This window comes from Berkeleyomyces rouxiae (assembly GCF_048999995.1).
Source record: "Berkeleyomyces rouxiae strain 22BRR77 chromosome Unknown BrBRR77_ptg000002l, whole genome shotgun sequence".
In the NCBI taxonomy this organism is placed as follows: domain Eukaryota; kingdom Fungi; phylum Ascomycota; class Sordariomycetes; order Microascales; family Ceratocystidaceae; genus Berkeleyomyces; species Berkeleyomyces rouxiae.
The window spans coordinates 762998-780325 of NW_027396492.1; the positions used below are offsets into that span (position 1 = coordinate 762998).

A 17328-nucleotide genomic window follows, 5' to 3' on the forward strand; every position below is an offset into this window, starting at 1 on the left:
ACACCGACCCAACAAAAAAAGAAAAAAACACACAAGACCTGGTTGTCCATTCTAGCACTCCCACAGACCCCCCTAACAAAGCAAAAGTTCCGCGGTGGTATCGTTCTTATACACAGTAATGCCAACAAGTAAAGAGACAAGGAGAGACAATGGACTATCTAAATGACAAATGAAGAGGAAAAAACAAAGAGGTAAACTCCGCTGACCCAAAGGCACAAAAAGAAACCCAGATATATAACGCCAACGCAAATAAAAGACCGTGAATGGGGGAAGATTAACAAATGAAAGTCATAACGATCCCGCCGTAGTGGCGGGAATAATAAGGGGGAACAGAATTAGATCCAGCTCGTGCCAGCGCTGGCGTTGTATATAGACTGTACAGGGTACATGCGCTGGTTGTACACGGGCTGGAAGTACTCCTGTGGCTGTTCCTGGACCACGGGCTCAGCAGGCTCGCCTTCCTCTTCGGCGTCCTCGGCGGCCGGTTGCTCAAACTCGTCCTCGTCGTCGGAAGCCTCAGGCTCAAAGTCCTTCATGAGGAGCATCTTGGTCGGCTGGGCCGCCCGTGTGGTGTCGGCCAGTAGAGACTGCATGCAGTCGCGCGAGCTGTCCAGCGCGAGGTCGGCGTCGTCCTTGGTCATGGCGTCATCGTCATACAGACCCATGCCATGCAGGACCTCGCCCGAGTCCTCGTCAGCGGTGGTGGTGGCGGGCGCGGCAGTGGAGAATACTGAGTTAGCAGTGCTGGAGCTCGACGCCAAGTGCTCGGGCGTCATTGGCGCGGTGAACTGCGGAGACTTGGTGCCGACGGAAGAGGCTTCGAAGCCTGGCATGGACAGGGCGGACATGTCGAATGAGCTGGGCACAGAGTCTGGTAGGGTAGGGGGGTAGTCTGAGTAGTTGGGGCAATGTATTTGTTGTTGTTGCTGTTGTTGCTGCTGCCGGGACATTTCGTAGCCGCGGGTGTATTGAGGTGCGGCCATGTAGGTGTAAGAAGCGGGCGAGTAGTAGCCCTGCTGGTGCTGCGAGGTCATGGCCAGGCTGGGCGAAAAGACCATATCAGACATGGGTTCTGAGAGCGGGCTGGCCATGGGCGCAGCAGTGATGGCAGCCAGATACGAGGCGGACGCAGAAGATGAAGACGCAGGCATGGCCATGAACATGCTGGTTGGCCGGGCGCGGGGCATAGAGGCGTCTAGTGAGTAGTTGTTGATGGCGTTGGCGGCAGCAGCAAACACGTTGCCGTCGTACATGGACCAGCGCTTGGCGTGTGGTGAGGTGTTGTGGGAAGACTGGCGCTTGGTGATGCTGCTGTTGATGACGGGCGAGCGACGTTGGGAAACGTGCCGTCTGGAGATGGTGGCAGAGGGATACTCCATGGTGATTGTGAGTTGAGGTGAAGATGGGTGAGTGTGTGTGTGTGTGTGTGTGTGTGTGTGTGTATGGATGAAAGTGAGAGCAATGATGGGGAAGACAGATCGGGGGGAGATGAACTGATATGTAGTTCAGACGGCGTGTTCAAGTGTAGTCAAAAAAGATGTTTATATCAAAGGAGAAGACTGAATGGTGATTGATGTAGAAGAAAGAAGGAGGTCAAAGGTCCAGAGACGATGTTGATGTAAGTGAGTTCCATGAAGTATATATCAGACCAAAGAAAGCCGGCTCTCGTCAATTAAGAAAATAAAAAGAGATTAAATGCCAGACAGTTAAATCAATAAAAAGAAAACCAACAGCCAAAGAAACACCCAGGCGCCTCCACACATCTCAATCCTTACTTCACGTCATTAAATCCGGTATAATCAAAACTAATAGAATCACAGGTTGAGTTGAGCCTGTCCTGTAGCGCGGAGCTAGTATGTTTGTGGTGTGTGTCTCCTCTGGTCTCCTCGCTCGCCGGCATCCCTCTGATCGATCGTCCCAGTGCAGCAAGCCAAGCGAGCATTGCATTTCCCAAACGGACCCAGCCCTTGGGCGGCCGAGCGAGGGCGAGGGTGGGCGCGAGAGCGAGCAAGCGAGCCCAGAGCCCAGAGCTACAGCCAAATCACACACAAAGCTGAGGCTTTCTTTTTTTGGGAGCCAAAGTTCTTCTGGGTCATGGTCGGTCAGCGGCCGTATGGGTATGGGCCATGGCCATGGGCAAGGCAGGGCATGGACATGGGGTTTGGTTTGTTCTGGCTTGGCTTGGCTCCACGATTCCATGCGGACCACAACAAAGCAGACCGGATGGGATGTGGGGATGGGTGGGAGGGTGCATCTTTTCGGGAGTTTGGGGGGGGGGGTGTTTTCGCAGGAAGATACCATGCCCGGGTTCCAAGTTTGGCGGTGTTCGGGTCGGGTCAGGCCAGGTCAGGTCAGTCAAGGTCAGATCAGGCCAAGCAATACACACACGCACACGCACTCGCACTGAAGCGCGGCCACGCACGGCCAGGGTCAGTCAGCCAACAGGCGAGCAAATGTAAACGTTGCCTTTTACATTTGCAGGTTCGTCTTTGCGCACGGCGAGGGGCAAGAGGGGCGACAACCAAGGAGACGGAGACCCAAGGGAGAGCGAAACTTGACGACGACGACGACGAAGAAAGAGGCGTGCGCGTGGCAAGATCCAAGGCCCAGCATCAAGGGGGGAGTGGTCCTGGTGGGGGCGTTCACCTAGCTGGTATCTGGCTGTAAGAACTTGGAGCGGCCCTTTGGCATGGGCTGCAAGGGAGCTCTCAAGTCCCCTTGGCGGGCTTTTGTCTTGTCAGGAGCGACTCTATTGATCTTGGACAACGAGACAAGACAAGCAAGCTGGAGAGGAACTGACGATGCTTTTGGTCAGCGTCACAAAAACTCCCCAGGAGAGACTCCCGCCAAGAGAGACTGGCCCTGGAGGAACGGGCTCAGATATCTCTCACTCTCGTTTTCTCCCACGCTCTCACGCTCTCACGCTCTCTTCTCTCTCTCTCTCTCGCTGCAAGCACGCGGCCAGCTGGACTGTCGTCAGCCGGGGGCCCTCCGCCGGCCAATCACCTTGAAGCCACGGCAAAGACGCCGAGAATTTGGAAAAAAAACATGGCACAAGAGCCTCTTTTTTTCTTTTCTTACTGTGGATAAAACCACTGCATTATTGTTTCTTTTTTTCTTGTTCTTCTTTTCTTCTCTCCCCTGTTCTGTTATGCGTCGTCACTCGGCCGAGGACAACTCTTTTTTTTTTTCTTTTTTTTTCCTCGTGCTCCAGCCTTTTTTTCTCGCCCCGCGGCACATATACCTTAAAATGGAGATGACGCCTCTTAATTCGCCCGTTCTTTCTTCTAACTATTATTTCCAGGCCCTCCTCCTCTCCATATTACGTCTTCCCTTTCTTCCTCTCGCCTTCTCTCTTCCTTTGACATTCTTCTTCCACGTTTGAGTATCCTTGCCGCCCTCCCTAAACCACAACCCTTGCAAAAGAAAAAAAGTACCCCTCCACCTACCTCCTAGTAAAAACACTCGTAAATATGTAGTCTCTTCCCATCACAGGACATCCATCCCATGCTCATAGCCAGCTCATCTTAGCCGTGACTAAAATCCCCATCTCGTGTTTTCGACTTGCTTTGCCTGGCGGCTTGTCAACAGCCCCCCCCCGTTCATTCTTTATGGACAGCATCTATGGCTTCATCAAACTTGGCCTCTCTCGGCCTGGTTCTGGCACTGACACTGGGGCTCAAGATCAAGCTCAAGCTCAAGCTTGACCCGCCCGCATGCCCTGAGCCTCAATCAAGATCTGGCTGGTTCCACCAGCACGCTCTATGTTTGTCTCGTTCTGTGCGTGTGTGCGTGTGTGCGTCTCTTTCTGTGGTGTCCTAGACAAAGACGGCCAATAAATTGCCATAAAATAATAAGCGTCACTCTCTCCCTCAAACTCGCTCTCACTCACTTTTTTTCTTTTTTATCGTGCATACATCCCTGTCCCACTCCAGCTTCCTCTTATCCATGCTCCTGGACCGTCATGTCCCTGTCTCGGTCCTGTTCTTGTTGGCTGTCCGCGACTAAGCCAAGGTCCAAGGTGACTGACTGACTGACTGAGTGGCCGGCCAAACTCCTCAGTCCTTTCACGCCTGTCGGCCAGTCGACCAATCCCTGTTCCTTGTCCCCTTTCTCGGTGTTCTTTGCTTTGGCGTCTCGCTGTCTTGTCTTGTCTTGTCTCGTCTCGTCATAGCCAAACGAAGGCCCTTGTTTGTGCTGTGCTGTGCTGTGCTGTGCCGTTATAAATTAATTCGCTGGTAAAACGAAACACACACATATCCACACAGGCACAAGGCCTGCCGCCCATGATCTCATGTCCGATGCATCCAGATGCCAAGCCCTTCCTCTAATTGTCGTGTCGAAAGCCTTGGCCCTTTTTTTTTTTTTTTTTTTTTTTTGGCAACGGAGACACAAGGACCAAGCCGATAAAAGTTCAGGCTAGCCGGGTCGGTTGGTCTAGCTCCAATCCAATGCTGATGCGTTCCAATATCACCGCCACCAAACATCCACCCACCCACACAACCAGCCCTGACCATCATGAGACAGCGTCAACGCCATCAAGAACCAGAGCTGGCAGCAACCTTGGAATGGCACACAAGTAGTTAGGGAATAAAAACCTGCACGTATTTCGTTTTTGCATAGAGCTTCCTCTGGCCCGTCCACCCTTAGCATTGCTCCCCGGTCTTTTTGGTCGCTCTTGGTCCAAGCTTGTTCTTTTCTTCGTTTGGCCTTCTTCGCCGTGCACATTGGCCATCTGTGCATCTTTATGTCTGCGTCCATGTCCATGTCCATGTCCGTGTCTGTATCGGCGTCTGTCTGTGTCTTTGTCTGCATCAAGTGTATAACAGACACATGTATGCAAGTACACCAGCGTCTGTGCCCGTCTTTTTTTTTTCTAAATCAGTGTACTTGGCTACACATCATCTGTTCCGTGTCCCATGTCCCGTAGTCGTATTGATGTCTTTTGTCCATGTTGCATCGTATCGTTGTCTCAATGTTCTCGTCAAATTAGCAGAGTTTCGTGCTGGTGTGTCACGCATACCAATCTCGGCACACTTCTTGTACACTACATGTTCTGTATACATGCATGCATGCATGGGTGGGGAAGTGGTTTGACTAAGCCTTGATATGTATGTGTGGATATCGTGTCGTGTCTGGCCGACTTGTCTGGCTAGTTGGTACTTGTACACCGAGTATTGTACGGCTGGTCTGGTGCATTGCATCGTCAGGGCGAAACGGATGGGAGGGACTAAGCCTGACCAAGTCATACAAGTAAGTGGCATCTGTCCCTTGTGTTTGAGAACCGCTTGGATGAATGCGTGTCATGGTAGCACTTTTGTGTGTGCAATATTGCCCATGACCCATTCATCCATACAAGTGCATCCATTTACACACTCATGTGTCCATATTAGCAATTTCATCCATCGCTTGGTCTTTCTCGCTGCACCGCCCACCAGGGGGGAGGGCCTTCATTCATCACGAAGTGTTCGTCAAAGGCGGGCCAGACAGAGACCAGTTCCTGGCCGCTGTCTCTGTCTCCATCCCCGTCGGGCCCCCTGGCCAGCTTCAAACACAATGGCCGGTCTGTATACCTACCTATATGCAAGTATGAGTTGCAGCAATGCAATGCTCACAGCCCTCCCAAAGTACCACGCTTCCAATCCTTTCCTCCCTCTCTTCGTGGTGGTGATCTCTACCGTGAAAGGGCGCCACAAGTAATAAAACCGGAACTGTTGGGTTGCATGACTGCCTGGCCGCTTGGATCCCACGTCGTGTTTCCATTTATTGTGGCTGGACCTAGCGCAAACCGCGAAACAACAACAGCCATGCATCATACCCACACACATCCACATCACCACCGACAAAGAGTGTGGGAGGAGAAGGAGCCAAGAGAGGACCTAATAACCGAGTAGAAGTTGGCGAGGGATGGGTCAAACACAGACCCAAGCCAAGTCGTCGACAATCAGATTCAGCACAAAGAGCCTGGAGCCGGGGTTAGAGCGAAAAACCAGCAGCCAGACCAGGATATCAATATCAACGCCAGCAGCAAGTCTGAAGCTTATAACTGGATGTCTGTCGGCGGATAGTGACTGAAATAGGACCACGGTGTGGCAGATCTGCAGTATCGAACCTGAGGGAGTTGGCGTGGGCGTGAGTATATGGAAAGCCAGCCGGAAGTGACAAGCGACGAAGCAGCAGACGGGGCGTGCCAGTAGAAACAAGACAACAATAAGAGACAAAAGGATAGAACAGCGCCAAGCGAGAGCCCAAGTTTGCGTTAAGCTTGTCATAGGATTGAAGAAAGGCAAATATTTGGACAGGCATGGATCTGGAGAGGAACGCACAACCAAAGGCGGTAAAATTCGGTAAAATTCGGCAAAAGTGCGGCAAAAGGCACGAAGACAAAAAAGAGCTAGTCATCCAGGGAGCAAGCCCCACCCATAGGTGCGGTTGCAGTAGCAGTAGCAATTGCAATTGTAGCAGGTTACCAGCAAGCCAGAGCAGGGGCCCCATAGTGGCATAGGGCAAGTCCCTAAAAAAGGCAAGAAGCGGCATGTTCCAAGGGCGAACTTTCCGATAACTAAACTACGATCAAACCACAGTAAGCAAACACTCAACAAGACCTGAGCCAGAGCCAGAGCCAAAGCCAAATAACGCAAAAGCCACTCAACGGCGTCATAGGCCCCGATTTTGCCTTTGCTCATGATGGCTTTGCCGGCGCCATTCGCTCCGGCTATTTTGTCTTGCCGCTGGTTCTCGTGGTGTGGGCTTGATCTCCCAATCACGACCTGAAAGCTACGGCCCAATTGTTATCCTTGCGCTGGTGGACCCTCATCCGAACCCTAAGGCGAGGCAAGTCTGACAAAAGGCCATGCATGCACGTCAAAGGAGAACCGGGGAGAGGGGAAAAAAACACCCTTCATTGTGTGCCTGGACAATTTTGAGATCCAGGGATAAGCCTTGGGAATGCTGTGCTTGGCTAGGAGAGAGATTAAAAAACAACCCAGGACACAAATTAGACATTACACATCACACATCGCCTCATCTATGCGCTGATACAACCACCAGAGACAACATGCTTCCCAAGTAAACCAGCCAATCAGGGAGCGTCAAATTCAGCGGTCCGCACCCATACACAAGTCTTGTACAAGATATACAAGGTATAGCGCTCCACACTTTAGTTGGCGCTTTGCGCTTTCCTGTGCAGATGTTAACTACAGAAACCACGGGACATGTGAGATATTCATTAGTTTGTGCAGGCGCAAAAATTATTTGTGGAACAGTTTAGTCATCCCCTGCCAGGGCCAGGCCAGGCCCGCAGCACCGCCTTTTTTCCCCCTCTCCCATTCCCATTCCTGTCCGAAAAGCCCCTAAACCCAACCAGCAACAAGAGGCCGCTTTTGTCGATCGATTCGACGTACATCACCACCAAAAAGGCCACATGGAATCCGCCATTGAAATGCATCTTCTCCTGAACCGCCCAATCTTACAAGTGTCAGTCCTTTCAGCTCGGCCTCACAAAGTCCAATAAAGGATACCCCAAGGCGAAAGATGGTGGTGCAAGGGATAACCAACAACGGCTGGGTTAGACATGGAGCCATAAACATGGAGTGGAGCGAGGCTAACCGATTAATGGTCTGTCTGTCTGTCTGCCTGACGGTTAACTTGTTGACTGACGACTGGGTCTTGATCTGACTCGGTGCACTTGTGCTCTTTTGAGCCTGTGAGCTTGTGCACGCGTGCCTCAGAGCTGTGCTTGTCTCGACTTTCTCGTCCAGCTTGGCTTAGCGAGTCCCGCCAGTCAGCCATGCACCAGCTGATGGCGCCCTATGTGTCTATTCTCTACTGTACAATGTGAAATATTGAATCACAGTGATCAGTCACTTCCACTAAGAGTCACCCAGGCACTGGGTCTGGTCTGGCTTGATACATGGTGCGTTGCGTTGGCGGGTTTATCTCATCACAAGCACAGCACAGCATCGATACGCAGGTCATGACGAGTATCCTCGTTCGTCTGCTTCAGCCTGGCAAATATCTTGTCTTGTGCAGTCCACAAGTACTAGCGCTACGTCTGCGTCTTGCCTCCCAACAATCCTATACCTGGCGGCGGGGCCAAAAATAAAACCTCTGTCCCTTGTACAGCATACGTACATAATACCCACGCATGCTTTTGGTCCATAACATGGCTCGGCCTGGCCTGATCTGACCTCCCATACAAGGTCACATTTGAATCTGTCATGATATACCAAGCACAAGTATATACAGATGCATAGGCTCAAGGGATCGGTTACTTGCGTACATGCATGTGCATACATGCATTCAACCATGGACTTTCTATAGTTACAACTAAACCTACTATTTGTTTTGCCAGGGCTCTGATGTCGCCTATGTGTGCCCTGAGGGCTACGCAGCAAACCACGGGGCGAAACAGATATTTGCGTTCCTTTCTCTCCCCTCTCAGCTGCCAATAATCGCTCTTATTTACTACAAGGGAGATGCATGACCTGGAGGAGGGGTTGGATCATGACACAGTTCAAGACAACATCAACAGGTCAATGGAGACATAGGATCAAATATCGGGTTCTTTGTAGTGTGGGAGTCCTTGGTCAGAAACATGTCTTTCTGCGACAAGTGCAAGCATGCACCGTTAGGGAAGATTTGAGATCAGCACAGAGGCCAAGCTATGCCATGTCGCAAGACCTGCCAGAACACATACCGAGGCAGAGAGAGAGACTGATCACATATTCATAGCGAAAACAAAAAGTAAGCAATTACAGACCAGAACGAGAAGAGCTAGGGAAAAATATGCGACTTGGTCTAAAAAGGGAACGAACACGATACGATACGAAAAAATGGAAGCGCCCCGGGACCTTTGTTTGGACGGCCTTTCTGTGACGTTCTGGCAGATCTGGGCTGACCTGGAAGAAGAACCTTCTCAACCCGAAACCAAATAGCACCATGACGCACCACCTACAACAACAACCGACACCAATAGACAGACCTTTGTACGAGTACAGCAAGAAAAGCCAAGAAGAGACATGTACACGGACGCTAGAAAGGTTCAAGATGCAAGACAGTGTTATGCCGACTGGAGGCAGACTGACTGTATTTCCTCGCTCCTCGAAGGATGAGCTCTGGCTCACCTGGCCCGTGACACCTGCTCTCTTGTTTTCTTTTCTTTTTTTTCTCTTTTCACATTTTCTTTTTTCTTTTCCAAAATACGGTCTGTGCTTGTTCTTCTTGTCTTCTCTCCCTTCCGGGGCTCCCAATATGCTAGTATGATGTACTATGTACATTTGACTTGTCGTTGGCTGATTCCGGCTGCCGTCGATTTGGCATGGCATGGCATGGCAGGGAATGACATACCCTAGACTTTATATGGCCAATCTGGTCTGGTCTGGCCAAGTCCATTTCTTTTCTTTTTTATTTCCCCTTTGCTTTGTCTAGCCAAACTATACACACACCCCTTCCCCATCTTCACTCTCTTTGCTGGCGCCATGGCTCGCAGATAGCTAAGGAGCAGGTATGGTAAACCATGGCTAGTTTATCTCACTAACTACACTACCACATTGAACTCCACACGGCGTCATATCCCTCTCGTTCCCTGCCTCTAATACAGTGTACTGGAATTACGCTGCAATTCATTCCATGATCCTGTGAAACGACAAGCTGTCTCTCGATCTCTCTTTCTATGTTACTGTACTTCCGTCTCTGTCCCACAGACCCAATCAAATCCTCTTGGTTTTTCCCTTGACCGCAGGGAATGCCGAAACGATATAGCCAGCATCACACGATGCACTGGGAAGGGGCAGATTACGGGACACAGCACATAATGGAACAGGAAGCCGAACGCGGGTCTCATGACGCCCAGTTTGCACTAACTATCGCTTCTACCATACAGGTCTGAGCATGTAAGTACGTATGGACATACAGATGTGTTGGTGATGAATATACACGTATCTGTCTTGGGTGACCCAGAGCAAGCGAGGGTAATCAAACAAATACGTATGTACAAACATACCTGCACAAATCAACTACAACACAACAGCACAAGTACATATGTATGTATCTATATACACAGTGTCTTGATAATCAGACAGACATTTATCTCACATTGTGCTGAGACTGGTTCCCCTCGTCTCATGCTCACCATCCTCAGATGAACAGGAAGCCGAAATAGCCTACCGTCACCCACCACCACAACCAGTGGTTCTCTTCCGGTCAGAGAGATATTATTAGTGTCCATTAATCAAGGCACAGGAAAATGCAGGAGAGCCCGAGGAAAGAAAAGAAGAGAGAAAAAAAGGGTTTTTATTCATGAATAAAAAAAGAAAAAAAAACTCACAGAGCTGGAGAAAAGGAGAAGCACAAAGCAAGGACAGCGGTGATAATGAAAAAAAAATTTACAGAACCAGGACATGGAGAGGGTGTGATGCAACCATGTTAATGCTCATTGACAAGCGGAGAAGATCATGACTAGAACCAAGACGGAAGCTCCCTGTCTTTATCCATATATACCCAGGTATATTGGTTGGATAGAAGGGCTCTGTTTCTAACGACCACCTCTTTCTGCTCTGTCCTTGGGACGGTATCTATCCACATACCCACGCACTTTATTCACTCCTCCCTTCTCTTTATAATTACGCCCCGACATCCTGGCCTGGTGTGCCCCTCCCCATCCCCTTCTTCCTATTCCGCCTCCATGCCTCCCAAGATCCTCTTCAGTCATCCATCCATTCATTCATGCACTGGCCTGGTCTGGCTTAGCACCTAACATCAAGTGTGATGTTCACCGCAGCATCAGCCCAGTGCCAACGTGCACTGGCGCCGTTTTGTGCTTCCTTTTTTCTTTTACGTTTGTGGTCTAGTACTGATCTACTCTGCAAGTGCGATGGTACTTTTCTACTGTCTTGCACGGATTCCAATACAATATACCACCTGACATGTTCGTTTTTTTTTCTTCTTCTCCTTTCAACAGTCACGATTCAGGGATGGGCGAGCAAGGAAAGGGCATATGTTGGCCTTGCGCACGCTGTGCGTGTCTGTCTCTCATAGTCCTTTTCCTTTTTTTTCTTTGGCTCTCTTTATCGTGCATAGGCGCGCGCCCCCCCGGGTCATGTAACCAGCCAATTGTCTACAACACCCTTGCCAATATAGAGGTGTTATTGAAGGTGAGCTTTCGGGCTTTGGGCTTGAGCTTGACTGACTTCTTTTGCTGCTGCTGCAGAACAAAACAGGCCAGGCAGGACAAGGGGGGCAAGACAACCCTTTTTTCTTCTTCTTCTTTCATACAGACAGCGGGCGGTTGCGTCTGCTCCTGACAGGCGAGGCAAGCCTCAACCGTGCGGCCTCTTTTTGCGGCCTATCCGTCGCCATTCTTGCCCTCGTCCTCATCTGGTCTTGTTCTCTTGGCCTGAATATGAACAAAGCTCATAAAAAAAACTCCGTTCTTATGGTCTGCGGCCGAGTTGATTTGGAGGTTGTGGCTTTTCTTCATTAGCTATTCCCTGTGAGCCCATGTTACAAAAGCTCAAGCGCACATGACCAGGTAATATTACTTAACCTGTGAGTATCTCTGCCTGTCGAAGCTTGCTCCGGTATGCATGCTTGCACACAAAACATAATCACGGCCCATGAGACAAGCCCCAGTTATCACGAGTCACAGCCGGCCTGACCTTGTGGAAGGAGAAGGCGACAGGCAGACCACAAGAAGAAGGAAAATGGAAAAAAGAAACTCGGGTTACCTGGGCCCTTGTCTGACCGGCTAAGTCTCTTGTTTCTTGCATTGTCGGTGAAAAGCCAGGGCTCAGGCTGAAGTTGGTGTACCTGTACCAGCAAAGAGGAGAAACAGCAGGCAAGCAAAAAGAAAAAGAAAAAAGGGAGAGGGAAGCGGTAGAAAAGGCTGCTTGCTCGTCGCCATCTTCTTCCATCTAGCCTGTTTCGTGGAGCCCTCGGCGCCGTGCATACATATGTATGTACATACAGAGACACATGCATTGATGCATGCGTTTTATGCATGCACGTGGTCCCTTGGAACAGGGCTAGTCAAAGCGAGTTGCTGCACAAGGACGAGCACAAGCACACGCACAAGCAAATCCAAGCCTTGTATGCTTGCGTGTGATTGGCCGGCCTGTCCTGTTGGCGGCGAATATGAAGGCCACGCTACGCTACCTGGCTACTAGTAATACTGGCTAACGAGTATGTACTAACTAGTAGGTGCTTGTCTGTTTCAGAGGATAAAGCAACAGAACGAGCCAATGCATTTACGCAGCCCCCACCTCACAATGCGCACGCAGTTAAGACGAGAGCAATGTGCAAGGGTCGGTGAGCAAAGGCCTTTCGAGATCGATCAGCAAAACAGTCAGAGTCTGGGTCTAGGCCTTGGCTGGCGCTGTTTGAACCCTTGGTGGAAGCGCACCATCAACCCTACAAGACCTTTTTTGTATCAAGTGGATGAAAGTGGTACTCCGGTAAACTTTCCTTGACGCTCCATCTCGCTCTTGGTCGCGCTCTCGCTCTCACTTGGTATCCGTGTTTTATGTACATTCGTTTAGGCTTGCTATCCTATCCTAGCCCCAAGTTCAGATCAGGTCCAGCCTTAGGGTCACCTAGAACCAGAACTGGACTTGAATTGCTCCTTCTGAGATCAAGTCTTGGTTCACCGCTTATTTGCGAGCTGTGCATGCGTATGTGTGTGTCTCTTGACGAAAGAGAGAGAGAGACTGGCTATATGCTTGCTATGTACATATGTATAACTACAGGGACAAGTACTAATGCGCTTGTGCTATATATGTAACGCTAGGGAACAGCTCGGGAAAAGGTCTAGAGACTATTGAGACAAGGGAAAATCTTGCTTGTTTGGGGAAAAAGAAAAAAAGAAAACAAGGAAAAAAAAGGGCCCATGGATTGGAGCCAGGATGTGGCCCGAGTTTTAGGTTTTCTGTTTGTCGACATTGTGCTGACTGACCGGGGTGCGAAGAGGAAGCCTTGGCTTAGTCGCCTGGCTTGGGTTGGGTTGGCGGCAGCGGTGGAGGGGGAGGTGGTAGTTTGTGGTGGTGGTGGTGGTGGTGGTGACGATGGAGAGATGGGTGGGTGGTGATACCGACACACCTCCCATCTTTCACAGGGACGGACATGGGACAGGGGACAAGAGAGACAAAGACCACAGAGCTGTGATCTCATGACATGACATCAAGTTTGATTTGCGGTTTTGCCTGTCGCCGTGATACTGATTTTTGCTGGGGCGGGGGGAGGGAGTATTGCATATCATATACATACAGGATATGTGTGTGTATGTGCATGCTTTCTGGTTACAGTTGTGATGTATGCAGAGTCATCGCAGGCATTGCAGCTCATCGTCGTCATCGTCGTCGTCTTCTGTTGTCTTCTTTGGGATTCCACAGTCCACCCACCCACGCACCGCTTGTGCTTGTGCTTGTTGGTCGTTGATATTGATATTGATGGTGGCTTAGCGGGAAGCGATGCAAGCCACAAGCACAAGCACAAGAAGAAGCACAAGAACCATGACCACAAGTCGAGACCAGGAGGCACCATTTGTGACTACGACTCCCGCAGTGCTACTTGTGGCGTTGTCGCTTAGAAGCGTTCAGAGTCTGCCATACCAGGCAGGTCATGTTTGAATTCTGCACGGGGGAGCATGCCTGTTGAGTTTTCTTTTTTTTTTTCTTTTTTTTTTTTTTTTTTTCGACAAAAGCAAATTACAAGAAAAAAATGAAGACGTCAGACCAAGGACCAACGAGATCAAGGAAAGAAGAGAGAGAGGAAAAAAACTTTTCTTCGCTGCCACCGCCACTCGCCACTATGGGCCAGTGCAAAAGATGATGGTGGCATGGTGGTATCGTTGGTCACCTACAAATGCTATCAACAAAAGCCATGAGACGTTGGAGTTGAAACCATCAGGAAGGGAACAACACACACAGCAAGAGAGAGAGGCAGGGGTCTATCGAAAAAGAAGTGCCTGAGAAGAGGGGGGGGTTCAATGTGGGACATGGGGCGTGCTCCAATGCCAAGTGGGCATAGACTTGGGACTTGGAGGACTGGCCGGGGCCAGGGAGGGGAGATATCCGAGGCTGGAAAAGAAACAAAGCGGGAAGAACAGGTTGTAAAACAACGTGCACAACGACCATTGAGGATCTAGCAGTTGTACACTTTGTGGATGATATTGGCTGGCTGCCCTTTTGGCTTGAAAGCTGATGGTCTTTCTGTCTGGCCATCCAGTCCTCCACCCGTCCAGTCCTGTCCAGGCCATCCAACCCTCCCGCTCGCCATGCGTCCTGGCTGTCCATCGCCTGTCCAATACCGCATACCGTCTTGTTTTTGTGGCCGCCGGCCTCTCAACCCCCTCCCTCCTCTCGCCTAAACGCACATCTCTCTTCAGGCCTGCTGCTTTACCGAATGTGGTATTTCATAGAACCCTTGTCGTATCTCCAGAGCCCTGTATATAATTCCTCATCTTCTTTTTATACAGAGGCAACAGACCCCCCATTCACGCCCCTCCCCCCACTTCCTCTCTTCTCTCTCTTCTGAGGTCTGAAGAGAAGCATCCCCGGTCTCTGCAAGCGTCTGTACTTTAGGGCTCTCCCCCTCTAAACCCCGAGCGAGCAATACGCCTCTGGTGCGCTACAATGGCTGCTTTCTTTACATGTATGTACTTGGACAGTTTGCGGCCGTGGCCCAAGCACGTCGAGGAGAGGAAGGAATACAGGGTCCAAAATGCCCAGAGTACAGGCCCTAGACAGGCATGCAAGTATATGTACAGCGCCCTATAGCAGAAGACGCTTGGAGCTTGGAGCACGGCGCGAGGGATATTTACGGCAGCCCAACAGGGCAAAGACGGGGCTCACGGGCTCTGGGCTCTATCGCATATGTGGGCAAAATTTGCTGGTGCTAGTGCTGGTGCTGCAGGCCTAGCTAGCCACGGCGAGCTTTGGCTCTGGCTTTGGCGGCAGCACCCACCACCATCAATATCTTTCTTTGGGTGTCGGCCTCGTGCTTCTCGTTCTTCAAGTGCTGACTTGGCTGCCCTGCAGAGGCGCAGCTCGCTTTGTTGCAGGACGGCTTCCTAGTCGAGGTGGTCGGTCTTTCGAGGCCGCATATGCACAAGCAAGTGCACTTTACATCGATCGATACAAGTGCTCTGGCCACTGTGTCTATGCTTCGGCTGTACTGTTCTCTCTCCCTTGCCTAGACGCATACAATCACAGTGCTAGCACGTAGACATAGGCACCGTACCATCCAACGTCGCCCCCCTTCTTTCCCCCCCTCCTCCTGCTCCTCTTCCTTCTCACGATGCCCTCGCCAAGCAGTCCACCAACTGCTGCACCAGTCCACGCGCCTCTCTATCCACCAGCCCGGCAAAGCCCTCCTGCTGCACTTTTAGTGTAGCCATGGCCACTGCGAAGTCCAGGACCGCCTGTAACACGGTCCTGTCGTAGCCACTGGACCCGGTCGCAGTGCAGCCGCCGCTGCTGCCACTGCCACTGAAACTGAAACTCAGGCTTTTCCTGCTCTGCTGTTCCAGCTGCCGCTGGTTTTGCAGTTGGCTTGTCAGCGTGATGGAGCTGCTGAGGCTGCTGGCGCGGCTGGCCGTGGGGCTGTGGGTGGCGGCGCCGGTACGCGGCGACTGGGACCGCGACTGGACTTCGGCTTGGGTCTGCATCTGGACTTGGGTGCACACGCCAAGTCCAAACAGCGCAGCTGCAATAAACGTATCACCGGCGCCTAGAGTGCTGTGTAGTAGACGAGTAAGAACGAGGTGGGTGAGAGTCAGCTTCAGCTTTGTGGCGGAACGGGACGGGACGGCGGCGGGAACAGGGGCGGAGAATAACAGCGAGAGGGGGAGGGGGGACGTTGGGGCCGGTGGCGGGATACTCACTCGATAACCGCATTCACTGGCTTACAGCACTGCCGCACTATTTCAAAGTCGTCCGTATCGCAATCCTTCAACGGACACTGGTATACACAGGCACCTTGGGCGCCCCACGTGCAGAACCCGAGCTGGCTGTAGAGTTTTTGGCAAGAGAGTTAGCAAACACAGCCCATGATGCAATGCTCGTACTGGACACTCACCCTGGGGCTACCTCTGCCAGCAGGCAATCGCCAGCCGACGAGTGGCCTCGGGCCTCGGCCCAGCTCTTTGATATGAACAGCACGTCGGCCGCTGCCGACGCTTCCTTGAGCCCGTGGCGCCCGGGCTTTTCCAGCTCGATGCTGATTGTCAAGTTGGTGGCGTTTTGCAGTCTGCGGCGCAGGAGCAACATGCACTCATGTGTGATGTCGGGGATGCGGCCCTAGGAACACGGTTAGCGGGTGTTGTATCTTTCGTCTTCCGTTCTTCGATCTCCAACCTCCGACCTCCGGTCCGCCCACTCACCTCAAAGTGCCACCACTGTGCGCTCTGCTGTCCAATCCGCGCCGCCATGCGCCCAAACTCATCAATCGTCATATCCCGCAGCTCGTTGTAATTCACCACCGTCCGCGACCCGGACCCCGCGCTACGCAGCACATACGAGGTGGCCGCCGTCTGGCTCTCGCCGCGGTACAGACACATGCTCAGGTCGACGGGGGCGAGCAGGGGCAGCGCGCGCGGCAGCGGCAGCGGCAGCGGCAGCGGCACGCGGTGGGCATCAGCGTCAGCTTTGGCTTCAGCGTCAGCGTCGGCGTCGGACTCGGCGTCGGCTGCAACTGTCCGCGCGTGGCTGTAGCTAAAGTCGCACCGCTCGACGTAGTTGGGCGTCCCTTCGTTCTCGGGCCCGCGGAACGACGCGGCGATGGCCTGTGTTGCACTGCTGTCGGACTCCGGGAGCGGCGCGACGAGGTGGAGCCGTGGCACCTGCTGCTGCGGCCCGAGCGGAGTCAGCTGCTGGAGCACTTCGAGGGCGTTGCCGCAGTTGCCCCCGCGCCGCGTCAGCAGCTTGGTCGACCGCAGCTTCTCGTCTTCGTGCGGGTAGTATGGCACACTTGGCCCGGGGGGCGGTTCTTGTTAGTAGGGGCCGGTTTCGACAGCAGGGAGGGCAGCTCACTCGAGAATTGTGTCCATGTAACAAGCACCCACGAGCACTAGATGCTGCGGTGTGGTGCTCACTATTGGAACGATCATCCTGGATAGCTGAAGAGTTATACTACAATGGCGTGTTTGAGGCGCGTGATGTGGGGGGTACACCTGGGACAATAACCAGGGTTGGACCAGAGTTACTTGGGCCTCTGGACCACGATGAAAAAGCCCTTGACAATGACTGGAATATAGAGTGTATTTTTGCTCTGGCAGCTGCCCGGACAATGTTTTTGGCTTGTGTGAGATTGTGGCAGAAACTTAGCCGTGGTGGC

The 17328-nt window shown here is 51.9% G+C and overlaps 2 protein-coding genes across 2 annotated transcripts; both read right to left on the minus strand.

The window, feature by feature from the left end:
* Positions 1–335: 335 nt before the first annotated feature.
* On the minus strand, positions 336–1379 carry BROUX77_001761 (uncharacterized protein; the record flags this gene model as incomplete). Its single annotated transcript, XM_073746226.1, has 1 exon — positions 336–1379. One exon carries the CDS (start codon positions 1377–1379, stop codon positions 336–338), a length of 1044 nt encoding a protein of 347 aa, XP_073606843.1.
* A 13907-nt stretch (positions 1380–15286) lies between these two features.
* BROUX77_001762 (uncharacterized protein) lies at positions 15287–17101 on the minus strand (the record flags this gene model as incomplete). Its single annotated transcript, XM_073746227.1, has 5 exons — positions 15287–15731; positions 15878–16003; positions 16072–16292; positions 16376–16961; positions 17025–17101. 5 exons carry the CDS (start codon positions 17099–17101, stop codon positions 15287–15289), a joined length of 1455 nt encoding a protein of 484 aa, XP_073606844.1.
* Positions 17102–17328: the final 227 nt, after the last annotated feature.